At 41.1% G+C, this 27,881-nt stretch overlaps 1 protein-coding gene and 2 non-coding genes across 3 annotated transcripts; all 3 read right to left on the bottom strand.

The window, feature by feature from the left end:
* Positions 1-288: 288 nt before the first annotated feature.
* LOC132888552 (hyaluronan-binding protein 2-like) lies at positions 289-20,395 on the bottom strand. The gene is made up of 14 exons (XM_060924597.1): positions 20,333-20,395; positions 20,152-20,239; positions 15,572-15,667; positions 14,568-14,675; positions 14,336-14,452; positions 10,723-10,833; positions 10,415-10,586; positions 10,220-10,311; positions 6,666-6,760; positions 5,809-6,368; positions 3,373-3,515; positions 3,052-3,186; positions 2,779-2,924; positions 289-576 (listed from the first exon to the last, which is right to left on the bottom strand). Exons 1-14 carry the CDS (start codon positions 20,393-20,395, stop codon positions 409-411), a joined length of 2,094 nt encoding a protein of 697 aa, XP_060780580.1. The 3' UTR covers positions 289-408.
* Positions 20,396-22,228: 1,833 nt separating this feature from the next.
* On the bottom strand, positions 22,229-22,299 carry trnag-gcc (transfer RNA glycine (anticodon GCC)). The gene has a single exon. It is a non-coding gene; the product is annotated as a tRNA-Gly (tRNA).
* Positions 22,300-25,242: 2,943 nt separating this feature from the next.
* trnag-gcc (transfer RNA glycine (anticodon GCC)) lies at positions 25,243-25,313 on the bottom strand. The gene has a single exon. It is a non-coding gene; the product is annotated as a tRNA-Gly (tRNA).
* Positions 25,314-27,881: the final 2,568 nt, after the last annotated feature.

Below are 27,881 nucleotides of genomic sequence, written 5' to 3'. Positions count from 1 at the left end.
CAGTGGGTGAAACCTGTGCAGGATCTGCTGGAAGCTTTGAACTGTCTGACAGCAGTATTTGTTGTGAATGCTGAAGTCCCCCCCCCCTCACAATTACAGCTATTTTTAGTGCTTACATAAATGCAGTCACTTTAGTTAAGGACAGCAGTTGGAATTCATGGCACTGATCCCGTCACACTACCATGAAAAAAAAAGTCCTTTCACAAAGATATATTGGGTCAAGAACAAATTTATTTGAAACTTTTGTTATCTTTGAGAAACAATTTCTGGTAGGAATAATCAGTTTCTCGATTTGAATGAAAAACCCTATAAATGCTGAATTTATGATGCACCTTTGCCAAATTATTGTTACGGATTTGAAACCGCAGCATTTTGTCATCTTCAGCACTACTTTAACACCAAGAGAATTTACACACCCGCCCTAACTGTTATCCTGTTGATCCAGTCCACATATTGTGTGACCCGAGTATATACCCCGGGCTTGTTCTTTAATCCACAGCTGTCTCCCCAGCTGACGATGCCATAGATATAGTGTTTCAGATTTTCCACGCAGGTCAAAGGCCCTCCGGAGTCACCCTATCAGAGTGAGAAGACATTCAAAGTGGAAAAGGATGAGGCAAATAGTGAGCAAAATCACAAAATGGTTTTCATTCTGATTTATTTCAACTTCTTTCGGTGTTGTACTGATGTACTGAGTCATACTGAATATCTTTAAGGGTCCACATCATTTTTTTTTAATTTATGATGTCTATGATTCATTAATGTTGCAGTATTTATTAAAAAAAAAGGTTGTAATTTGTATTTGAGTGCCATGAATTGAAATGTACATTAAAAATAATAATAATAATAATTCATTCTATAGGAACAAGTTAAAGTACCAGAAAAGGGCTTTTAAAACTATAAACACAAAGAAGACAGACAAGAGAAGAAAAAAATTCATGAACAGATTAATTTAAAAAAGAATAATGTTTTATTTATATGATTATTCATTTCTGTGTTTATTTATTTCCTCATTTTATTAGGATTGATCAATCCATCGCTCCATATTTCTTTGGTGTATCATATTTCTTTTTCAGTATCTATGTATTTATTCTTCAAGTAATAAGACAAGACAAGAACAGCAAAGACCAGTTGCACCAGCAGGTTCAAGAAGGATTGCGTCAGATAGATAAATCACAACTCCCAGGGAAGTTCAAGGTGTTGGGTGTATCAGCATGGTCTGCTGCCTCAGCTAGTATGACCACTGATGGTGTACGAGATACCGATCAGCCTCATAGACTCGACCTGGGAATTAGCAAACATTTGAAAAGATGCCTGGGCCCGTCCAAGTCCTTCACAAGCATTGGTCTATATGGTAGATCAACCAAACTGCAGTTACCAGTGAGCTCCCTTGTGGAGGAATATAAAGTGTCTCTTTATGACCTTGAAAGACTTGAGTTCTGAGAAGGTCAGCAAGGTGGGCATTCAGGTCCGAATAGGAAGGAAGTGGTCTGCTGTTCAGGCAGTGGAACAAGCTGAGTGCACTTTGAGACATCAAGACATTGTTGGGATAATAAATGTGGGCAGAGAAGGATTAAGAGTGAGACGGCAGCTACCATGGGACCATGCAGACAGACACGCGCACAGATCCATGGTGCAGATGGAGATAAGAAAGGAAGAGGTGAGGGCAGCAAGATCAGTCCAAGGTGATTGGAACAAGTGGAACGTGCCAGAATGTAAGCTGATGTGGCCAGAGTTATGGCGGTATGAACCACTACAGCTCAGTTTCCTGCTCCGCTCTGTATATGACCTGCTACCAACCCCTGCAAACCTCCAAAGATGGTAGTTGACGAAAGACCCATCATGCCATCTGTGTGGAGAAAGAGGTACACGCCAGCATATCCTATCTTCATGCAGGTTAGCTCTTTCACAAGGACGCTATGAATTGTGCCATGATCAGGTGTTAAGAGTGCTGGCAGATACCTTGGAAAAGGAACACCATAAAGATAGAAGCCCACACACCATAGGACCCCATTATATATCCTTTGTGAAGTAGGGAACAAAGAAGGCTACAACAGTCAGCAACCCTAGTCTACTGCAAGAGGGAGATGTGAGTAGACTTAGGAAGGAAACTGTTCTTCCCTGATGTGGTGCATACTAACCTCTGGCCAGATGTAGTTTTTTGGTCACAATCTCCCAGAAGGATTGTACTGGTGGAACTGACTGTCTTGGGAAGGGAAAATAGATGAAGCATTTGAAAGAAAGCTGAAGTACAAAGACTTGGCAGATGCCTGTACCCAACAAGGATGGAGAACAACAGTTTTCCCTGTTGAAGTTGGATGTAGGGGTTTTCCCGCACAGTCACTTTGGAGAATGCTTGGAGCCATGGGCATCAAGGGAAGATCTAGAAAGACCGCTGTCCAGGCTCTGAGCAAAGCTGCAGAGAGCACGTCCAGTTGGCTCTGGCTAAGACGCAATGAGTTCACATGGCAGTCATCACAGACAAGCAATGGCTGATCCCCACTGCTGCCCCGCCATCTGGAGAGAGCTAAGGGGTGAAACACTGGTTGAAGGATGGGTACTCGGCTGAGGATGTCTGTGATAAGCAGTCCTAGAACTGTATTCTATCATCTTTTTTTTTTATTTGGATGCCTTTATTCATAATTTCCTGTCAACACTATCTGAATATTTTCTGTCAGAGATTTTTCAAACGTCAATACCTTCCTGTAGTGCACAGAGGAAGCCTTTATGGGCGATCACGGGTGCTCTAACTTGTGAAAGACTGGAACAATTTCTCACCTGACACGCGTCCACTCCACCCTCCAGGTAACCAGCACAGAACATGTTGTTATCTACAGAGTTCCCATACACTTTATGGCTGGTGCAAGTTCTCTGGGAAATCAGCAACACCTCAGCATCCAGTAACTGACTAGATCCATGCTGTGCTAAAAAGCAGAGAGTGAGAGACAGTTGATTTAATTATTTTAACAGTCAGTCCAATTTTGTGTCCTTTCTTAAAAGTGTTTATCCTCCTACTGTACTTCTCAGAGTCATGAAGATTCTCTCGCTTACATTCAGTAGTAGCTCCCCATCCAGATATGCTGCACACGGTTCCATCAGGAAAATCTTTAGTGGGCAAGCAGGCTGTCTTTACAAATTGGTTCTCCGTTGCACACGTACCGTTTTTATCTTTCAGCCTAAGCAGAGCTGCAGATGGTAAATTAAGACACAATGGTAACATGATCATCATTTCAGCATGAAAAAGAGCTTGATTGACTGACAGATGGTAGAATATCAGATATCTAGTTTTGTTTATCGCTGAATAATATAACAGATCATATAAACATCAGCTCAAAGCCAATAATCAATATGTGCAAAATAAACAGTGATCACCAATGTCGTTCTGGACAGAATCGAATGTCTCTCTGTACTGCTCATGGACAATGGCCTCCGCAACCTCCAGCGTTTGCTGAAATGGCTCATTCTTCCCCAAATGAATACTTCCCAAAACCACTCGTAAATCATTTTTCTGCTCACTGTGAAAACACACATGTTTTGAAAGCTTAACAGTGCACCCACTCTCAGAAAACATTTTCTGTACATTTCTGCACTATTTTAAAATGGCCTGGTGCTATATCAGTGCAGAGTAGAGAAAGTAAAGATGGTGGAATTGTCCTTCATTCTTCAATACAACATAAGATAGCCTTTTATTATCCCACAAAGGGAAATTTGCATTGTTACAGTAGCAAAATATATAAAGAGAAAAAGATAAGGCAGTGAAGGAGTAGTGCAAAAGTACCAAGTATACAAAAAAGGTATGAATGTTTCTATTTATTTCTGTTCCATTTATTTATGATTGTAGGTCTACTTTGGTTAATATGGCATCTGCATTTCTGCTTACAATGTTGCTTGACTAAAGTTATAACATGCTCCAATGTGGAGAGACAACAATTTCTCAAGGAATCAATACTTAGGAACTTGTTAAAACAATCCCAAGTTTATAAAATTACCCTTTGGTCCTCCATCAATCCCTTTCTCCACCCACATGTTTGGATTGAGGGCGCTGAGGCCATACATGCATGAATTGAGCAAACTACACTATCTGGAGGCCAATGTGCAGCTATAGCACACTATTTGCTGAATCCTGTTTGTGTTAGGGTCATTGCAAATGGAACTCCTTCTGTCTCATGTCTTATCACGCTATATTTGCTGTTTGGGATTTGTAGACAACCCCAATTCCATACATTTGGGATGCTGTGTAAAACATAAATAAAAACAGAATATGATGATCTGCAAATCATAGAAAACCTATATTTTATTGAAAATAGTACGAAGAGAACAGATCAAATGTTGAAATGAGATTTTTATTGTCTTTTGAAAAAATATATGCTCATTTTGAATTTGATTTCAGCAACATGTTTCAGAAAAGTTAGGAACAGGGGCATGTTTACCACTGGGATGCATCACCTGTACTTTGAACAACACTGTAAACATTTGAGAACTGAGGAGATCAGTTGCTGTAGTTTTGAAAGAGAAATGTTGTCCCATTCTTACCCGATATACAATTTTAGTTGCTCAACAGTTTGGAGTCTCCTTTGTCATATTTTGTGCTCCATAATGTGCCAAATGTTATAGATGAGAGACAGGTCTGGACTGCAGCAGGCCAGTTTAGCACCTGGACTCTTTACTACAAAGCCATGCAGTTTTAATATGTTCAAAAAGCAGTTTGGCATTATCTTGCTGAGAGAAGGAAGGCCTTCCCTGAAAAAAGATTTTGTCTGTATGGCAGCATATCACTCTGAAATGTGTCATTCAGCATTAATGAATGCCTTCCCAGATGTACAAGCTACCCATGTCATGTGCACTAATCCACCCTCATACCATCACAAATGCTGGCTTTTGAACTGTGCATTGATAATAAGCCAGATGGTCCCTCTCCTCTTTAGCCTGGAGGACGTGGCATCCATGATTTCTAAAAAGAATTTCTACTTTTGATTTGTCAGACCTCAGGACAATTTTCCACTTCGCCTCAGTCCATCGTAAAAGAGCTCGGACCCAGAAAAGGTGACAGTGTTTCTGGATATTGTTTATATCTGGTTTTAACTTGCATTTATGGATGCAGTGATGAGCTGTTTTCACAGGCAATGGTTTTCTGAAGTGTTCCTGAGCCCATACAATGATTTCCACTACAGACCCTTGTCTGCTTTTAATGCAGTGTTACCTGAGGGCCTGAAGATCACAGGCATCCAGTGCCAGTTTTCAGCCTTGTCTCTTGCATACAGAGATTTCTCCAGATTCTCTGAATCTTTTAATGATTTCATGGACCATAGATGATGCGATCCCCAAATTCTTTGCAGTTTGACATTGAGGAACGTTATTCTTAAATTGTTGCACTGTTTGCTCATGCAGTCTTTCACAGAGTGGTGAACCCCTCCCCATCTTTACTTCTGAGAAACTCCACCTCTCTGGGATGCTCTTTTTATAGCCAATCATTTTATTAACTGCATTTTTTTTAAGCATTACACAAATTTTTTAGTCTTTTGTTGCCCCATTCCAACTCTTCTGAAATGTGTTGCTGGAACTAAATTCAAAATGAGCATATATATATATATATATATAAACAATACAATTTCTCAGTTTCATCATTTGATATGTTGTCTTTGTACTATTTTCAATTAAATATAGGGTTTCCATGATTTGTACAAGAAGCATCATAATAGGAGGAAGACATGCGTTTTTTTGGTAAATGCTTCCTAAATTTTGACTTCCCTCAATCACTAAACATCTCTTGATGAAGAGTCAATGCAGCACATAATAAAGAGTACTCACATACAATGTCCTGCAGTCAACACCCAGCATGACTTAATGAGGGTGCCTCCACATACATGTCTGAAGGGCTGGATTGTACCTTTGGGTTTGACCTGAACAGAAGCCTGCCATGGCTGTCCACCAGGAAGTGCCTTTATACCCCCATAAATACGATTTATTGGCCTTTTTGGTTGTGGTTCGCCACAGGTTGCAAACTCCCTGTCCGCTGGCAGAATGGTGGGTAAGACTTGGATTAATGGGGTAAGGACTCCTGGGGTGTGGCTTCCTGGTATAGCATCTCCTGTGTTCTGCTCTTCTGCTGTGGCACTTCCTGGTGTGTTGCTTCCAACATCCTCACTTCCTGGAAAAGATGTTCCAGTCGTGTCACTTCCTGGTGTGGGTCTTCCAGCAGCGTCACTTCCTGGTGTGGGTCTTCCAGCAGCGGGACTTCCTGGTGTGGGTCTTCCAGCAGCAGGACTTCCTGGTGTGGGTCTTCCAGCAGCGGCACTTCCTGGTGTGGGTCTTCCAGCAGCGGCACTTCCTGGTGTGGGTCTTCCAGCAGCGGCACTTCCTGGTGTGGGTCTTCCAGCAGCGGCACTTCCTGGTGTGGGTCTTCCAGCAGCGGCACTTCCTGGTGTGGGTCTTCCAGCAACGGCACTTCCTGGTGTGGTTCTTCCAGCAGCGGCACTTCCTGGTGTGGTTCTTCCAGCAGCGGCACTTCCTGGTGTGGTTCTTCCAGCAGCGGCACTTCCTGGTGTGGTTCTTCCAGCAGCGTCACCTCCTGGTGTGGGTCTTACAGCAGCGTCACTTCCTGGTGTGGGTCTTACAGGAATGAGACTTTCTGAAGGACCCAGTGGGGTAGGTCTTACAGGAATGAAACTTTCTGAAGGACCCAGTGGGATAGGTCTTATAAGTGGGAGAATGGCAAGCACTGTAGTGGGCTTTGGTTCCAGATAGGTAGTGGTAGTGGGATCTAAAATGTAAATTATGAAAAAGCAACAAAAAGAAAGGTTTATGCAGTTATTTGAACTGTCAGGTACGACACATGATTCAGATCCCAGATTTTGTGGTTCATCCCGCTGGTGGAATCCATCAGTACAGGTTTTCTTAATTGCCTTGATTCCCCCCCCCCCCCCCCCAAACAAATAAAACAAGTAAAATCCTACAACAGGGTGGCACGGTGGTGTAGTGGTTACCACTGTTGCCTCACAGCAAGAAGGTCCGTGTTCGAGCCCCGTGGCTGATGAGGGCCTTTCTGTGCAGAGTTTGCATGTTCTCCCCGTGTCTGTGTGGTTTTCCTCTGGGTGCTCTGGTTTCCCCCACAACCCAAAGACATGCAGGTTAGGTTAACCTTCCTCTAGTGTTTGGGTCGGCACTGACCTGTTTTTAGGTTTAGCATGCATAAAAGTACTACATAAATTTGTTGATTGCATCAAGACTTTTTGACTTTGTCAGGAACTTCTATTTAAACAAAATAAAATCCAAAAAAATAATTTTACTAAATTATAAAATGCTCTGGTGAAAATTGTGACCTTTGTGCTGTTAGGGTCAATTTCTACCCAGTTAAAATATAAGATTATAAAACAATAATAAATGTCAAAACTGAAATCATAAACACACAATCAGCCAACAGCCTACAGCCAGCTCTTCCTCCAACCACTTGAGCTTCAGTCAGGGGCTTTTCTCTTTGCCTGTTTGACAGAACAAACAAAGATAGATATGTCCAGGCATGTAAGGCCAATTGAGTTTAGAGTTGGTGACTTGCAGAGTACACATCTCCAATTTACAGCATGCAACAATGAGAAGAGGACTGAATGTAAGCAACATCTGTTGGAGCTCAGTACCTCCTGATGTACATGGCAGGACAGCTGATGCAAATGTCATCAAAATGACCCCTGAGATCACAAGGTTTGCTGTGACAAGAGTAAGTGACATCAAGTCATGTTTTGATCTGTTTATGCCATTGTCACTAAAAAAAGTCATAATTGCTATGACAAACCTTGAAGGAAAAAAAGTCCATGGCAACATGTGGAATGACATTGATGAGGAATGCCTGGATGCCTACATTGGTGTTCTTCTCCTTGCTGGAGTGTACAGATCCAGCAATGAGGCCACTGAAAGTCTCTGGGACGCATCGACAGGCAGGAATATTTTCCGGGCAACAATGTCACTTGGGGCGACACGGTGGTGTGGTGGTTAGCGCTGTCACCTCACAGCAAGAAGGTCCAGGTTCAAGGCCCGTGGCCGGCGAGGGCCTTTCTGTGCGGAGTTTGCATGTTCTCCCCGTGTCCACGTGGGTTTCCTCCAGGTGCTCCGGTTTCCCCCACCGTCCAAAGACATGCAGGTTAGGTTAACTGGTGACTCTAAATTGACCGTAGGTGTGAATGTGAGTGTGAATGGTTGTCTGTGTCTGTCAGCCCTGTGATGACCTGGCGACTTGTCCAGGGTGTACCCCGCCTTTCGCCCGTAGTCAGCTGGGATAGGCTCCAGCTTGCCTGCGACCCTGTAGAACAGGATAAAGTGGCTAGAGATAATGAGATGAGACAATGTCACTTCAGACCTTTCGAATCATATCAGGAGTCCTCAGATTTGACAACAGAGACACCAGAGCAAAATCTGGCAAGCTTGCTCCCATCAGGGATGTCTGAGAGAGATGGGTGCAACTCCTTCCACTGATGTTCAACCCAGGGCCAGAGGTGATGATAGATGAACGTTTTCTCCCTTTCCGTGGAAAATGCCCGTTCCGGCAATACATGCCCAGTAAGCCAGGGAAATATGGCATAAAAATCTGGGCATTCCTGGATGCCTACATTGGTGTTCTTCTCCTTGCTGGAGTGTACAGATCCAGCAATGAGGCCACTGATAGTCAACAGAAAAAAAAAGACTTGTTTTTTGCCCTTTTCTTGAAATAAATATATATGGGTCGAAATTGACCCGAAACACCATAGATGTTACTATAGTTGATAATATTAAAATTAAAATCTTTTTTTTTAACATTTAAGAGATGTGATCTAATACCCCTCAGTAATAGTCAGGTAACAGAACAACCTTTTATTTGTTTACATTATTCTCTTGAGGTTCATTTGACCACTTTTTTATATTGAAAACGAGGGGTATGCTGTTAAAAGAAAGGCCCAGGGGGCCACAACAAAAATATTAAAACCCATCTTTTCATGGATAAGGGATCCTAACAAGGTAACCAAGAGGTAAGAAACAAATTGGATGATAAATAATTGTTTTTAGGATATTTTATGGCTGATTTAAGACACGGGTCAAAACCGACCCGTTAACATAAGAGATAGTAACAGAAAGTTAACACCAGAGGAAGGTTAACTGGTGACTCTAAATTGACTGTAGGTGTGAGTGTGAATGGTTGTCTGTGTCTATGTGTCAGCCCTGTGATGACCTGGCGACTTGTCCAGGGTGTACCCCGCCTTTCGCCCGTAGTCAGCTGGGATAGGCTCCAGCTTGCCTGCAACCCTGTAGAACAGGATAAAGCGGCTAGAGATGATGAGATGAGAAATCCTACAACAAATGGATTCCTCCCAGAGAAGGATCAAAATGGAATGTAACCCTTTTAGTAAGCTAAGAAGCTTTAGCAATCCAAAGATGTTGTGAGGATTTTTTTTTTTAATAATTGCAACTGGACTTGGTATAAACATTTTGCTACTCATCTTTATCAGTTACACTGGGTCGTAAAAGAAATCCCTGGCAGTCATTGCCTCTATCAGACCAGATTCCCTGCAGGTAGGACAAAATGCTTAAGAAACTAGAAATATTGGGTTAACTGGCGAGCCTCGCTATGTCAGTGTGAACTATTTTCATGATCAAATTACCATGGATTCATTCATCTTCAGTCACTGTTTTATTATGCTTAAGTGTGTGTTAGATCTAACCCAGGAGAATCTGCATGAAACTCATACATACATAGTGTGAACATCAACTCAATCCAGGCAGTAACCCAGGACAGAACCCTGGACCCTGAAGCTGTGAGACATCAATACCAAATATATCACCATCCCAATATCCCACCATGCCCAATCATAGCATCTCATTTATGGGTGTGAAAACTGGCATCATTTACTGGGTCTGGTTAGAGCACATTATTTATTATATTATCCTTATTTATTTGGTTCTGTGACAATATGATTGGTGTGCATCAAGGTCTGAAAGGGTGGCTGCCTCAGGGCCTAACAAGGAAGGGTTCTTATCAGGTCAAGACTCTAAAGTCAAAGGAATCCTTTGATGGCAAACTATATCAATTAAGAAACTGGATTTTTTCCCCCCAATTTGACCCACTTAGCTGAACTGATTAAACCCCTTGGGTAAGTGGTGAAGCATCTTCAAATTTTTCATTTAGTATTGCTAGACAAGTGTCTATACTATTATACAATCTAGTAGCATGAAACTAGATGAATGGAGAAACAATTACCAGTGGGACATTTTCTCACATCACAGTGATCCCATCTTATCTTCTTTCCTGATTGTATGAAGCACCATGGCTTTGATTCACCATCTGGATTTCTGTGATTGAAAGAATACATATAAGCTTCAAACACTGCAGTTTGTTGATCTGCCCATCATGATCAAATACTAAAGACCTGCGAAGACATTTATAGCTCAATACCTGCAGTAGTTGTGAGGACCCAGACCCTGAGGGTCGTTGAATGTATCAAAGGGGTTTATTCCTTTACCCAGAAGGCGGTGAGAATTCCAGAAAAGACAATCTTCTCCCTCCTCGGTCTCTGATACCAGCCCTCTGTAGGACTCACCATTTTCCTCATAGCAGTCATTTGGGCCTCAAGAAAAGAAAAAAAAAACAGTTACCAATTCAGTTGACTGGTTGTTGAAGTATTAACCATCCCTCCAAGAGTTATTTCCAGAAGCTGAAGATTTAAGCAAAATTAAAAATCGATATTTTATGAAAATACATACCGACCTGACAGAATTTTCCAGAAAAACCTGCATTGCAGATGCAGTCAAAGTCTTGACCATCTTTCTCACAGGTCCCTCCATTTACACATGGGTTCCATTCGCATGGGGCAACTGGTATAAAAGAGCACAGATGAAATACAGTCAAAGTAAAAAGTTTGTGAACCCCTTGGAATTTTCTATATTTATGTCTAATTCCCATATAAAACAGTCATATCTTCATGTAAGTTACAATAATGAACAAAGACAGTCTCCTATAACTAAAGATACACAGATTTTCAAAGAATGTGTGACCATATTGAATAAATCATTCAAACTGTGAAACTGAAGGTCGGAAAAAGTAAGTGAACCCTAAGCTAATGACTTTTTAAAAAGCTCATTGCAGTCAGAATTTAGCACACCTGGGTTCCATTTAATGAAATGAGTTCAGAGGTGTGGCCTAGAATTACGTTGATTGATAAAACCCCCTGAAAAGTTTGAGTTTGAACTTTTGACAAGAAGCATATCCAGATGGGAATCATGCCTTGCACAAAAGAGCTATCTGAAGACCTAAGATCAAGAATTGCTAACTTACATAAGGCTGGAAAGGGTTACAAAGTCTTCTCAAAGATTTTAGGTATTCATCAGTCTACTGTCAGGCAAGTTGTCTATAAATGGAGATGATTAGGTATTGTGGCTACTCTGCCTAGAAGTGGGTGCCCCGCCAAGATGATCCCAAGAGCACAACGCAAAATCATTAATGAGGTAAAGAAGAACCCGAGAATTACAGCAAAAGACTTGAAGATGTCATTAGAACTGGCTAACATCTCTGTTTGTGATTCAACAATACGCAAAACATTGAACAAGAAAGGAGTCCATAGCAGGACACCAAGAAGGAAGCCACTGCTGTCAAAAATGAACATTGCTGCACGCCTGAATTTTTCAAAAGAGCACTTGGACACTCCACAATGGTACTGGGAAAATGTTTCGTGGAGTGATGAAACCAAAATTGAACTATTTGGGAGGAACAAGCAGAACTCCATTTGGCATAAAAAGGGCACTGCATATCAACATCAAAACATCATCCCTACAGTAAAGTGTGGTGGAGGGAACATCATGATTTGGGCCTGCTTTGCTGCATCAGGGCCTGGACAGCTTGCCATCATTGAGGGGAAAATTAATTCCCAAATTTATCAACAAATTCTCCAGGATAATGTGAAGGTGTCTGTCCGTCAACTGAAGCTCAGAAGAGGCTGGGTGATGCAACAGGACAATGACCCCAAACATTGCAGCAAATCCACAGCACAATGGTTTCAGAAGAACAAAATCCACTTTTTGGAGTGGCCTAGTCAGAGCCCAGATCTCAATCCTATTGAGATGCTGTGGAATGACTTGAAGACAGCCATACACAGAAGACAACCCAAGAATATGGAAGAGTTAAGGCAGTTCTGCAGGGGAGAATGGGCTAAAATTCCCCCTGCACAATGTGCAGGTCTGATCTGCAGTTACAGGAAGCGCCTGGTTGAGGTCATTGCTGCCAAAGGAGGGTCAACCAGTTATTAAATCCAAAGGTTCACTTACTTTTTCCACCACTCCTGTGAATGTTGAATGCATTTGTATAATAAAGTCATGAAAAAGTAGAATTTTTTTTGTGTCATTGGCTTAAGCTCATTGTGTATATCAGTACCTGTGACTTGGATGAAGATCAGATCACTTTTTATTATCAATTCATGTAGAAAACCAGATAATTCCAAAGGGTTCACATACTTTTTACTTTGACTGTACACATTCTGGTTATTTCATCCAAAGTGAAACAGTTGTCAAATTGTGTGTCATCAAAGGTAAATGCAAAAATGATAAATGTCTTTAAACTGGACATTTTTTGATGGCTTGACCCTACAACGTCCATATATATATATATATATATATATATATATATATATATATATATATATGAACGTGTACCACCACAGGGAACCCAATCATAAGTGCAAGGGCAACGTATCTCAAACACTTGACCACCAGACAATGAAATTTGTATCTTTTATCAACATTAAATGGATGGGGTTTATCCAGTGTTTATTTTAATTTGCCATTTAAAAATATATTTACTCACACATTTTATGGAAAATATTCATGACTCTTTCATATAAAACAAGTTAAAAGAGTTATTAGTCCACTAGCTTGTTGGACAGTTAACAGTTTTGGTCATGTAAGGGCAATAGACGGATGTAATTGCAGAAAGAGTTTTACTGAAAACACGCAAGCAAACAGATCCAAAATGTAGGCAAAGGCAGAGTCGATAAACAGGCAATGGTCCAGTGAGGCACAGACAGGATATCAGAGGTAATACAATACTTGCAATCCAAAAACACAAACAGGGTCAAAACAGAAGAGTGATCCAAAATACAAGGCTTGGTAACCTCAGACGCAGGGTACAGAGCATATACTTCACAAAATCTGTGTGTTACTGAGTCTCCTTATATATATGCGATTGCACTTTAATCAGGAACAGGTGCATGGTAATTATTTCTAATGGCGCTACACACGTGCTAATGCACACAGAGGTGACAGATGTAACCAGACAACTGTTTGACATATCAAGTATGATATTCAATCATAACGGAATAGTAATGATGTAAAGTGAAAACGTTGGTTCACTGCTGTCCACCAGGCACCCAGCAGAGTCCCACCATAATAAATGTCATGGTGTTGTTTCTGGTGCATGGCATGCAGTGTCAAAGAAAGGAATAAATACGTATTCGTGACTGCAACGCGTATTTCATTATTGGTCTCACGGTCATTAAACAATGCAGTGATTTATTGATGTGAAAAACACACGACACAATTCGATGGTTCACATTCAATTGTGCAATAATATTAATAATATTCTCATCTCATTATCTCTAGCCACTTTATCCTGTTCTACAGGGTCGCAGGCAAGCTGGACCCTACCCCAGCTGACTACGGGCAAAAGGCAGGGTACACCCTGGACAAGTTACTAGGACATCACAGGGCTGACACATAGACACAGACAACCATTCACACCTACGGTCAATTTAGAGTCACCAGTTAACCTAACCTGCATGTCTTTGGGGGAAACCAGAGCACCCGAAGGAAACCCACACGGACACGGGGAGAACATGCAAACTCCACACAGAAAGGCCCTTGCTGGCCACAGGGCTCGAACCTGGCCCTTCTTGCTGTGAGGCAACAGCGCTAACCACTACACCACCGTGCCACCTTCTTTTTATGACCTAAACTTGAAAAATTTGAAAGGTAGTCTACCGTCAATTAAAAAACAGCAAAAAAAAAAAATCTATACGATACTGCTGTTGTACTGGATAATAGGACTAAACCACTGCAAAACAACCAACTCTATTGTCACTATTACAACATGATATTAAATTTCTTATAACATACAAGATCATGTTTTATTCCTAACCTACTTGAAGAATCATTAGGTTTTCGATGTCGCCTAAAAAACTTCGGCTCTCAGAGATTCCACGTAGCATTGAGAATGTTTTCATTTAAAGTTGACAAAGGTGCTCTGAATTAATGTGTAACTCTTTTTATTTGACCGTTCATAAGATATAAGCTTCGAACCAATGCTGTCTTGTGCAAAGAAAAATCTTACTTTTTTTGCAGTCGGGGGGTTTGAATGGTGGTATACACTTGCACTCGAAGTATGGAGGACTTGACGTAAGAACACACTGACCATATCCACACGTCTTCCTCTTGCAGACCTTTCTAGCTGTAAATAAATGAACAAACAAAATTAATTCTTCTAAATAAATTAAGACTGTCTTGTTCACTTATTCATTTTTTTAAAACTTTCAGGTTGGTGGTGATGTCCGATGAGCTCTTACTTTTCTCACATGTCCTCCCTTTGAAAGATTTGGGACACTTGCACTTGAATGTGCCTTTCTTGTCCTCACACACTCCATTGTTGAGACATGGATTTGGGTTGCAATTCCCTAAGTTGACCAGAGGTGAGTGACACAGTGTGAAAAGACATATTGTGCAATTCTGAACACAGGACAGGATCGGATTAAGTACAAGTACTAAGAATGATGGACTTTCTGGTGTGTGTGTGTGCGCGCCGGTGAAATAACAAGAACATCTGAAAACATTCCAATGATCAATTCCACTTCACCGTTTGTCCTGCTCTAACCACTTCGATGGCTTGAGCGAAGAAGTGCTAAATATCAGACTAATAACCAAAGCTGAATTCCTTACAAGATTAGATTTCATCAGAGGTTCAAGTTGATTTTGGAAGGTGCTGATTCTCTGAAAGCGACTAGAAAGGTCGTCGCAGTTTTGATTAGCCCTTGCACCATGTACTGTGTAGAATTTTTACAAAATGAATAAAAGCCTCACACACATCAGCCCAGTGTCCATGCCTCAGGGGAGTCGGGTGTCCCTCCATGCTGCAGCAACAAGCAGAAAACCCAACTTTTTACCCTCTTTAAATTACTGAGGGTGTGCCAATATTTTGCAACACACACAAACAATGATTTGCACATTGCTGCCATGCCATTTGAACTCACCAAGTCAATCAGTTACAATGTACAGTTTGCCAGCTCCCCTTGACCTCAATCAATGAAAAGGGACCACCATATAGATCAAACATACTCCAATCCTATGATCACATCATTATCACACAAATGAGATCTGATCAGTGGTGATTCTTCAGCGGTCCCATGGTCCCCAATGGCACACACACACACAGTCTAGAGTGAAAGTCAGGAACGATATACAGTCCCTACAAGTGCTGAGCTACTGTATATGCGAAGGGTACTATGCCTAATATGTCCAATAAACTGCCTGGAAAACAATCAGCAGTGAATAATAAGTATTAACTGGTTCACACCTCTGAGATGTTGAAGTTCAAACAGCCATTCGCCCCTTTCATCATCGTCTTCATCATCATCACCATCGCTTTCATCATCGTAGACAGCCAGTATGTCTGTCACATAGAGGGGAATTACAGTGGATATAAAAAGTCTACACACCCCGTTAAAATGACAGGTTTTTCTGATGTAAAAAAATGAGACCACGATAAATAATTTCAAAACTTTTCCCACCTTTAATGTGACCTATAACCAGTGTTGGGTAAGTTACTTTAAAAATGTAATTCGTTACAGTTACAAGTTACCTTGTTTAAAATGTAATTGTAGTGTCTCATCTCATCTCATTATCTCTAGCTGCTTTATCCTGTTCTACAGGGTCGCAGGCAAGCTGGAGCCTATCCCAGCTGGCTACGGGCAAAAGGCGGGGTACACCCTGGACAAGTCGCCAGGTCATCACAGGGCTGACACATAGACACAGACAACCATTCACACTCACATTCACACCTACGGTCAATTTAGAGTCACCAGTTAACCTAACCTGCATGTCTTTGGACTGTGGGGGAAACCGGAGCACCCGGAGGAAACCCACGCGGACACGGGGAGAACATGCAAACTCCACACAGAAAGGCCCTCGTCGGCCACGGGGCTCGAACCCGGACCTTCTTGCTGTGAGGCGACAGCGCTAACCACTACACCACCGTGCCGCCTAATTGTAGTGTAACTTTTTCAATTACTTTTAAAAAGTAATGTAACTAGTTACTTTTGGATTACTTTTTAATTACTTTAAGGTTTTAATGAATATTGACCCATGTTCACCATTTAATTTTTGAAAACCGACAGTGTGAACCTTAAAGCAGTACTAAGCTGAGAGGGAATTGCTGACAAGCAATCACAGGAGGTCCATAAGAGATGCTTGCACCGTGCATGTGATTCTCAGACTCCTGTCATAGGGGCCATACTCTTCTGTTCCTCCCCTAGGCTCTACCGTTTTCACAGTTTGCAGACTACACAAGCAGGTTCAGAAACCACTTCTTTCCCACAGCGGTCACCTTATTGAACTCTTCCCAAAGACCAGTCTTTCGTTCCCCTCTATCCACACCTTACCATCCATATAGTGTTCCTCTTCAATTCACATCTGTATAGCCCTATCTACAGTGGTATAGGATTACCTGTATAATGATTCCATCTGTATTCATCACATTTATTTATACCATGCTATTTTTCATTGCCCTGTGCATTGTACTGCCATAACTACATTGTACATACTCTGCGCATACATGCTCTGCACATATAACCATCTTTACTTACACTAGCTGTAAATAACGGCATTTTGTCTCTAAATACTGCATTATGTGCAGTCTGCACGTGTTGCACTTGATTAGATGCCAAACTGCATTTCATTACTTCATACATGTGCAATGACAATGAAGTGTTCTACTTTAATCTAGTAATAAATAACCAAAGTGAGACTTTTACATCATATTTTATTTTTCTTGTTTTTCTCTTTACTTGTAAAATGAAACATGACACAATACAGTCCATCAAGAATTAAGACTGACGATGGGTAGTCAGTCATTGAACATTTAAAAGTCAATGGAATGTTGATTACAAAAAAATACAATGGAGTGTTTGCACCATATCATTCAAAAAAATCAAGAGAGTCACTGGGTTAGACCAGCATTACAACTGTGGACACTGCAACGTAGTGTCAAGAGTAAAGTCACTGAACATTTGCATTTGCATGGAACAAACTCGAACAGGTAGGCTAGTCACTTTCCATAGAACGATAGCTAGGTCCAATGATACAGTCATTAGGTAGGTAAGGTCATGTCATAGACATCTCGACAAACGTCTTTCATGCATTTTAAAACGCTAAACAGTCATAAATATCAATTTGATACAGCCTGTCATTGTCTATAGACGTGTATGATTTCAACGAATAGCTGTTTAGGACTTTTAGTTAAGTTGGTTAGCCTGTAAATCGAGCTAGCATGCTAAACAATAAACACATTCAAGTGCATGGTAGTAGCCTAGCACGTAGCTAACTAGGGAAACGACATGTGTGCTTAACCGTTGTTGTGATATATGACATTGAATCAATCGTACATCATTATATTATGTTGCCCACTGGGATTAATAACAACGATGGTATGTAGGTGGGTGTCAGTTGTTCTAGAGCTGGTAGTTCAACATATTTCGTCAGCATAGCCTACCTTGCTGTTAATGTGCTTACAACCTCAAAATGAATGCCTTCTGATCGGAAATAAACCAGTGAGTTGCACTTACCTCTAAATGTTTCCTTAGGTTTGACATAGACTGCTTCGACGTGGACAACTTCTTGATGGCCGGCAAACACTGCTTGCATTGGACAGTTAAATTTGAGCCATTTTCAGTGATGTAGATGAAATGCTTCTTAAATTTCCAATGCTTGAAGGCGTCTGACATGACTGCTGCTTGAGCTGAACTGAACCGCGCGCTTCTTGCTGCTCTAGTGCTCAAGCACAAAAACAGAGTGGCGCTGCTGCTGGCAAACATGATAGGAAAACCCAGGACAGACAAGGAGCCGTGGCGGGAAACGGCAAAATTATGCGCAAAGCAATAAAAATATCCTTGCTCATGTCGCAAAGGTTTTTGTTTTTCAAATGTAACTAAAATTGTAATTCTCAATATTTCCATAAGTAACTGTAACTGAATTACATATTTTCCTGTTGTAACTGTAACGAATTACAGTTACACTTTTTTTGTAATTAAATTACGTAACGTCATTACATGTAATTCGTTACTCCCCAACACTGCCTATAACCTGTACAATTCAATTTTAAAACAAACCAATCTGTTAGGGGGGAAAACAAAAAATATTAAAAAAAAAAAAAAAGCTGGTTGCATAAGTGTGCACACCCTTAAACTAATACTTTGTTGAAGCATCTTTTATTTAATTACAGCATTCAGTCTCTGTGGCAGGCAGAGTTTATCAGCCTGCCACATCTAGACTTGACAATATTGGCTCACTCTTCCTTGCAAAAGTTCTCCAAATCTGTCAGATTGCGAGGGCGTGTCTTGTGCACAGCCCTCTTCAGGTCACCCCACAGATTTTCAATTAGATTTACCGTAGGTCTGGGCTCTGGCTGGGACGTTCCAAAACTTTTTTGGGGTCGTTGTTGTGCTGAAAGATGAAATTCCTCTTCAGCTTTCTAGCAGACACCTGAAGGTTTTGGGCTAAAATTGACTGGCATTTGGAACTGTTCATAATTCCCTCCACCTTGACTAAAGCCCCTGTTCCAGCCAAAGAAAAACAACCCCAAAACATGATGCTGCCACCACCATGCTTCACCGTGGGTATGGGGTTCTTTTGGTGATGCACAGTGTTTGTGCCAAACATACCTTTTGGAATTGTGGCCAAAAAGTTCAACCTTGGTTTCATCAGACCATAACACATTTTCCCACATGCTTTTGAGAGAGCTGATGGATTTTTTTGCAAAATTTATCCGGGCCTGGATGTTTTTCTTTGACCCTACCTCATAGTCCAGACATATGGAGAATATGGGAGATTGTTGTCACATGTAGTACACAACCAGTACTTGCCAGAAATTCCTGCAGCTCCTTCAGTGTTGCTGTAGGCCTCTTGGCAGCCTCGCTGACCAGTTTTCGTCTTGTCTTTTCATCAATTTTGAAGGGACGTCCAGTTCTCAGTAAGGTCACTGTTGTCCCATGTTTTCTCCACTTCATGATGACAGTCTTCACTGTGCTCCATGGTATATCTAATGCCATGGAAATTTTTTGTACCCTTCCTCTGACTGAGATCCCTTTGATGCTTTGTAAGCTCTCTGCTTTTGCTGGAGGATGCAATTGAGAAAATGTCTGAACTTTATTTGGGATTAATCAGTCATTTTAACTGATGGCGGGTGTGAACCCAAAAAGACTGAACGCTGTAAATAAATCAAAAGGTGCTTCAACAAAGTATTAGTTTAAGGGTGTGCACACTTATGCAAACAGCTTATTGTACTTTTTTAATTTTTTATGTTTTTTCCCCCTAACAGATTTGTTTGTTTTTCAATTGAATTGTACAGGTTATAGGTCACATTAAAGGTGGGAAAATTTTTGAAATAATTTATCATGGTCTAATTTTTTTTCATCAGAAAGGCCTGTCATTTTAATGGGGTGTGTAGACTTTTTATATCCACTACATATATCGACTTAATGATGTCATCAGTGATTTTTGCTCAGTGTGAGTGAAGGAAGGATGAAGGATCTTTTTTTGAATGGATGCATGTGGTTTTATTTTTACAGTTTTTTTTTTTAAATCACGTTTAATTTCACCCACGGTTTTGACACAACTTATCCATTTCTACATCGTAAATGTTCACAATAATTTTTTCACGTTGTTTTTACACAATTCACTTATTTGTTGTTTTACATTTAATGCACGTGTATTCATTTTCATATGGAATTTGACATGATTCTTTTATTTTCACGTGAGTTCATTTTGCTAGCATGATACCACATACGTGTTTTCTTGAGATTGCATGCAATTTCAGGACATAAGTTCAAATGCACCTTTTATCATCATGGGACATTGTGTAAAAAAAAAAATGCCACCTACCCTCTACTCTTCCCCGTCGCTTCCCATGTTTATGGCCACGTCTCTCTCCTGGTTTCTCCTTGTTACCCCTTTTGCCAGATTTTAACAACTGATTTGATAAAAAATTATTGAAGTCATCATAAATATAGATTTGGTATCCTGTATAAAATGAGCCAAGACCTGTAGATGGTTGAACTCTCACCAGTGCAGGTATGATGAAGGTACACAGGAAGATAAGAAGCAGCAGTAGCAGCTTGAGCTTCATGGTGGTTGCTGGTCAGAGTGCCAAAACCACAACACGATACTCTGTAGACCATGAGCTGAATCAAGGTAAGGGGCAAGGTCAGTGTCCTCTGTGTGTTTGTGAGTGGGCCATGCTGACAGAGAAGTGTTTGTTTTGGTCTGCACTTTGCTCCCTGAGTTTACCTAAAATACACTTGCAAATTATAAAGTATGCTCAAAGCAAGAAATTACAATGCATATGCAGTATGTAAAACTATCAGTATTGGTATTAGCTGCCGTATAGGATTTTAGTAATGTTTTGAAATCCAGATGTTGTACAGTGAATCATGAAGAGCAACCAGGGTTAATCTTAATTATCATGAGCGGGGGTTATTCCTAACTCAGTTGATTTTTCAAAAAAAAAAAAGTAAATTTACGTTTGTCTCTGGATGCAAATCTTAAAGCCGGATCAGTTACGCCAACGTAAACTCGATGAATTCTCCTGGTCAAACCTCATGACAAAAGACTTTGTCACTTCAACTTGTTTCATTATATATATATATATATATATATATATATATATATATATATATATTAACATCTGCCAAACTGAGCCTTTGCACAGATGTCAGTGTGTCATTTGGGCACTGCGGCGGCACGGTGGTGTAGTGGTTAGCGCTGTCGCCTCACAGCAAGAAGGTCCGGGTTTGAGCCCCATGGCCGGCGAGGGCCTTTCTGTGTGGAGTTTGCATGTTCTCCCCGTGTCCGCGTGGGTTTCCTCCGGGTGCTCCAGTTTCCCCCACAGTCCAAAGACATGCAGGTTAGGTTAACTGGTGACTCTAAATCAACCGTAGGTGTGAATGGTTGTCTGTGTCTATGTGTCAGCCCTGTGATGACCTGGCGACTTGTCCAGGGTGTACCCCCCCTTTCGCCCGTAGTCAGTTGGGATAGGCTCCAACTTGCCTGCGACCCTGTAGAACAGGATAAAGCGGCTAGAGATAATGAGATGAGACTTCTACTCAGTCCATCTGCTCTCTAATGCATTCACAGTATCATTGTGATGATGAAGAATTATATACCGGTACTCTTGAACTCAGACATTTGAAGCTGTCCTGAAAAGAAAACAAAAAACTTACTGGACTACATTGATCAGTAGCACAATGATGCACTTTATTATGCTATAATATGTTTATTTTTCTCAAAAATGGAAGTTTTCAAGATGTGGCGTGATCAGGACAGGGTGAGCTCTAGCAATTGAGAGCTCTTTGAGACAAATCCTTGGGAGCATCCTGTACAACCATCTTTATTTATAATGACCACTAGATGGTAGTGGTGTATTTGGTAAAATATGAACCTGAACCCAGAATGTGGTTTGTCTCCTTCTGTACGTTCAAGTGTATGTTGTCGTTGAGCCATTTTGTGTCCAATATTGTATCTATATCTTAAGCAAAGATAATAATAATACATAATTATCATGTCAAATAACCTTGGAGCAGAAAAAAAAGACAGATTGCTGAATCAATCTTACATGAGCTTTCATTTCAATCTTTTCTGCCAACTTTCCTGATATGATACAGGGCAATTTCACTGGTGTGCTCAGTGAAAATGTCACAAAGTGTTCAATTCACTTATTTTTATACAGTGACCTCAATTATTAAATCCAACCCCTGGCTGTGGGAATTTGCTTCTTCCACCAACGCATAAAGAACTGTTATAGCATGAGAAAACTAAAGAAATTGGGGAACAGAAACATAGACGTTCCCCGCATCTAGTGGTTTTACATTATTTAATTATAATAAATGCACCATACATCAATTTCTCACAAAGATGGCACATTTCAAATTAGGAAAAAGAGAGGAGGGAAAAAAAGCTATGTTGCATTGGCCGGGAATCGAACCCGGGCCTCCCGCGTGGCAGGCGAGAATTCTACCACTGAACCACCAATGCGATAAAAAGATTAGTGGTCAGTAAGGTTCTTGAGCTTAGTTAATGAAATAACTGCTTATTTCTGTATCTGATTATTAAAAAAAAAAATCTAATAAAGAAGAAGAAAATATCAGACTGACAAACACTGCAAGATAAAAGTATCTGTAACTTTATGAGCATACAGTAAGACCATGTAAATTCAGGTTTACTTGGTTTCTTTCTGGGATTAAGGAGGACCTGTAGATACCTGAGTATCATGGTTCGTTTTATTACCCATCTATTATCTGTAGCCACTTATACTGTCCTCCAGGGTTGCAGGCAAGCTGGAGCCAATGCCAGCTGACTACGGGCAAAAGGCGGGGTACACCCTGGACAAGTCGCCAGGTCATTGCAGGGCTGACACACAGACAACCATTCACACTCACTTCAGAGCCACCAATTAGCCTAACCTGCATGCCTTTGGGGAAACCAGAGTACCCGGAGGAAACCCACGCAGACAGCATGCAAACTCCACACAGAAAGGCCCTTGTCAGCCATTGGGCTTGAACCCAGGACCTTCTTGCTGTAAGGCAACAATGCTAACCACTACACGACCGTGCTGCCTCTTTTTATTTTATATATATAATTTTTTTTCTTTTAAACATTCACATATATTACACAAAATAAAACCAAGTTTTTGAGTAGAAGTTGTACTTCCAGGTATCACATATTGTAGCGAGAGGGGAACCGTCTGGGCCTTCTAGGCGTTCAGAGAAGGCCTAAACATATCACATCACACATCACATTATCTCTAGCCGCTTTATCCTTCTACAGGGTCGCAGGCAAGCTGGAGCCTATCCCAGCTGACTACGGGCGAAAGGCGGGGTACACCCTGGACAAGTCGCCAGGTCATCACAGGGCTGACACATAGACACAGACAACCATTCACACTCACATTCACACCTACGGTCAATTTAGAGTCACCAGTTAACCTAACCTGCATGTCTTTGGACTGTGGGGGAAACCGGAGCACCCGGAGGAAACCCACGCGGACACGGGGAGAACATGCAAACTCCGCACAGAAAGGCCCTCGCCGGCCCCGGGGCTCGAACCCAGGACCTTCTTGCTGTAAGGCAACAATGCTAACCACTACACGACCGTGCTGCCTCTTTTTATTTTATATATATAATTTTTTTTCTTTTAAACATTCACATATATTACACAAAATAAAACCAAGTTTTTGAGTAGAAGTTGTACTTCCAGGTATCACATATTGTAGCGAGAGGGGAACCGTCTGGGCCTTCTAGGCGTTCAGAGAAGGCCTAAACATATCAGCATTTCAAATGTTATATTTAACTTATTTCATTCTTTAATTGCTTTTATTCTTTCATAATTTCATTAGAATTTTTCTCTTCTAATTCGGCCTCATTTTCTATCAAATTTGCTTCAGAAATGAAAGGGTTACTGTCCTGAAAACAAGAGGTTAACATGGGGCAGCCATGGCCTGAGGTTGGGCTGAAGTGCCCTTGAGCAAGGCATCTAACCCCCAACTGCTTCCTGGGTGCTGTAGTATAGCTGCACATTGCTCTGGGTGTGCTCATTGCTCATTTGTGTATGCATGTGTGTGTTCGCTGCTTCAGATGGGTTAAATGCAGAGGAGGAATTTCACTGTGTGCTTAAGTCTGTGCTTGAGTATATGTGTGTGATTTAAAAAAAAAAAAGAGTTATCCAATGAGACGTTTTGTTTGTTGTCTCTAGGCTGGGACGAGTTTCGAGCTGCTCATTCATTGGTTAGGACTTCATGCCGGGACAGAAGGCCATGGCAGTGTATGTAGGAAATGACAGATGAACTAACCAATCAGATTTTGATTTATTGTGAAAGGGACCACAAATTTATCACCCTAAGCCTTCTCGAAGGCCAACCTGAGCTTAATCATGAGTTGACGCCATCAGTGCAGCAGTGAAGTAACCTTCTAGCACAGGCTAACGACTGATAACTAAGATTTCTGTCTCCAAACTGTTCCTCCACGCTGCACGCTCACCACAGTATATTTCACTCAGACTTAAGTATTCATTTCCCTGTGTAATTTTCTTAGTTACTTTTAAAATCAACATTGGCAACTGCACACAACAGAGCGACCTGGCAGCCTGCCACTAATCCCTTGCAAAATCCTTTGCCCTGTTGATTTTTTGGTGTCTGTCTAAGTTTTCGGCTGAGCTCAAGTCCCAGCTCTAATAGTAATGGTTCGCTACTGGTTTCCGTTCACACTGATAAGCAGTAGTGTTTCTGATCATTTGCACCAATTTCAAGGAAATAGCACTTTTTAACTGTACGATTATGAACATGAAATAAAGGTGGAACAGCAACACTGCAAAAGTTAAACCAAAAGGGAGACCCAATATATTGTGTGCAGTTATAAACTAAACATTCAAACCAAATAAAATATGAAATAAATCATCAAAAAAACAAAAAATATTTTCTAATGTGAAGCCAAAGATGATGTCATGCTGACTGTGCAGTGTTTCCCCCCCCACACAGACTGTACTTGAGCGGGCTGCCCAGGGAGGCGAACGAGGAATATTGGGATTTAAACTTATCCACTTCTGTGTGTCTGCTTTGGTTGCATGTTGCAATAGAAACTGATTACTCCACTGTGTTGTAGATTGGGGGAGACCAGGAAGTGTAACGCGCTGACATTAAACACTTTATTTTACAGTATGAAGAGAAAAATTGTGGTGGAAAACAGTCAGTAATTGCTTATACTGTAATATGGTTCCCTAACATGTTAGTGTGGAATATTATTTTCTATCAGTGATGTTTTCTTTTTTTATTCATGACAGCTTAAAAAGTCATAGGGAACAATAGCACATCAGTTAGCTGTATCTGGGTGTTTTTTCATGATTTATTTACTTTAAATAAACCAAATATCAATTTCTCAAAAGATGGTAAATTTCACTTCATCGAATTAAAAAAAAAAAGCATGTTGCATTGGCCGGGAATCGAACCCGGGCCTCCCGCGTGGCAGGCGAGAATTCTACCACTGAACCACCAATGCGACAAGGAGGGCTTTCTTCAGTGTTCCTGATATCTGGACGAAAGCTCGTGTTTAGTTCTTTTTTTTTAGCAGTGGTTCTAATAAAATAACATTAAACGATTGATAATTAAGTGTGTATCACTAATAGCATTTCACTTTCACACGTTTGGAAAACAGACTGATTTTCTATTAATTATTTCAGGAACACGTTCATAGATCTCCTTCTGCACTGATCCAAAATACAGTGGAAACTCTGCGCATGCGTACCAGACGCACGCGCAATTTCATCCTGCAATTTTTGGAACAAACCAATACCACTGGGAAAGGGGGAGGGGGACGGGTGTGTGTGGAGGTGTGTGACTTTTTGAGGTATGATATGACATAATTAGAAGAATACGTTTGACTCGTAACATAAAATAATCATAAGTACATATTATAAATAATAATAATAAAATGAAAACATTTCAAAATCCAGGCATAAATCTGGTAGGGCACGCGCCTCCCTCCCCCCGGGATCAGGCCCGTCGCCATGGGCGGGCCTTAGGGGGCCGTGCCCGCCCTGAGACTCATGTGGGCCCGCCCTGCTGGAACCCAGAGCAGAGACTTTTTTTCATAGGAGACAGGTCACTGAAGAAATCGTCCATAGAAATGAATGGGGACAGTTCGTAACGGCAGCAAACATTCTAATCAACCGTCTCTGACGGCAGTACGGGTCTGCAAATATCCCGCCTGTTCCGCTGCCAACAACCAATCATATGTCGATCTGAACCAACAGCTTTCCAATCATCTTGCAGCTTCGTGCTCCGCTGTCCCTCTCCTGCCGTTATAGAAGTACTGCGCCTGCGCAGTGTCAAAATAATCCACGAGAAAAGTGGATTTTAAAGCTTTTTCTGAGTCATGAGAACCAACCTAACACTCAAGTATAATCAACTTTTCATGGCAATTTCAATCATATGCTCTTCGCGACCGTTAGTTTTCACAGAGTCCAGTATTGATATCTCCCCATTCATGTTCAGAGGGTCTGGTCTCACTAATCCGAAAAAGATGCCTGAAAGTGGCCGGCGAGTGACAGCACTTGGCCTGATAGGAGCCCGTCACAGCTTCTTCTTCTTTGTTTTTTTTCCCCCTCAAAAAAAAAAAAGTAAACTATAAGTCAAAGTTTTTCAGTATAACAATAATAAAGAAAAATGTGCTCAATTTAAAATGTATTGAAACTATTCGAAATCGGCTGATCGGTTCATTCATTATTATCCGTGAGTACAGAAACACTAGTAATAATTTCTGGATCATTGCTATAAACGTGGACTAATATTTCTTGGGAACCAATGGGTTAATGTAATGGAATGAACCAACCGACCAATCGCATTTTTTCTTCAAATGGTATCTGGGTAAATCAGCAGCTGTCTCAGCCAATCACATTTTATTGCTGGACGGGATCATATCACGACATCTTCCGGTAGATACCCGAAATCAGCTTTGTGAGGCCAGCGGAGCAAAAAAAAAAAAACCTTTTAATATGCTGAGCAATGTTTGATACATTTTGGAAAGTTGTTTTGGTTGCTTTATAGGTTTCTTAGAATATTTAACTCATCACGTCTGTGCTGCTCTCCTGGGTTGCTAGAAACAGTTGTGTTGCCCTGGCTTGGCGTATAAAATGTGTGCCCCCCCAAAGCAATTCAAGGCCCGTCCGTCAGTCCGTGTCTGGCGCCGGGTCTGCCCGGGATTGAATGGATTTGACGCCCGATGTAAATTATGTATGAATAATTACTCAAATTTCCACTAAAAAAAAGTCGATTCCCGATTACTCAGCGTATCAGATCACGTGACACCGTTTCACAATTATCGACACCTTTGTCCACAGTTATCGACACCTTTGTCTACAATTTATCGACCTCTAGATGATTATTTATAAATAATAATAATAATCGGTATGTGGTATTAAGTTAATAAAACAGTTTTTATTTAAAATGTGTTTTACATAGACTTACATTTAGTACAAAATCTCTTTTATATAAATATATGGATGTGGACCGTGTTTACGTAAATGAGGAAGTACTTCTAATGAACTGATAATGTTGAACCTCATCACTCATCTCATCTCATTATCTGTAGCCACTTTATCCTGTTCTACAGGGTCGCAGGCAAGCTGGAGCCTATCCCAGCTGACTACGGGCGGAAGGCGGGGTACACCCTGGACAAGTCGCCAGGTCATCACAGGGCTGACACATAGACACAGACAACCATTCACACTCACATTCACACCTACGGTCAATTTAGAGTCACCAGTTAGCCTAACCTGCATGTCTTTGGACTGTGGGGGAAACCGGAGCACCTGGAGGAAACCCACGCGGACAACATGCAAACTCCGCATAGAAAGGCCCTCGCTGGCCACGGGGCTCGAACCCGGACCTTCTTGCTGTGAGGCGACAGCGCTAACCATCAACAGGCAATTGACATTATAACCACATGAAAATCCAGGTCAAAGGTCGCATGTCATTCCTCCAGCCAAAACATAAAATGTCTGCTGATATTATAATATGTGGTAGATATTTACAATAAACTGCAAAAAAAAAATTTCTTAATTCCACA

The sequence above is a fragment of the Neoarius graeffei genome, chromosome 7 (assembly GCF_027579695.1).
Source record: "Neoarius graeffei isolate fNeoGra1 chromosome 7, fNeoGra1.pri, whole genome shotgun sequence".
Classification (NCBI taxonomy): domain Eukaryota; kingdom Metazoa; phylum Chordata; class Actinopteri; order Siluriformes; family Ariidae; genus Neoarius; species Neoarius graeffei.
The sequence above is the reverse complement of the archived record's forward strand: the minus strand, read 5'-3'. Positions and strand labels throughout refer to the sequence as shown.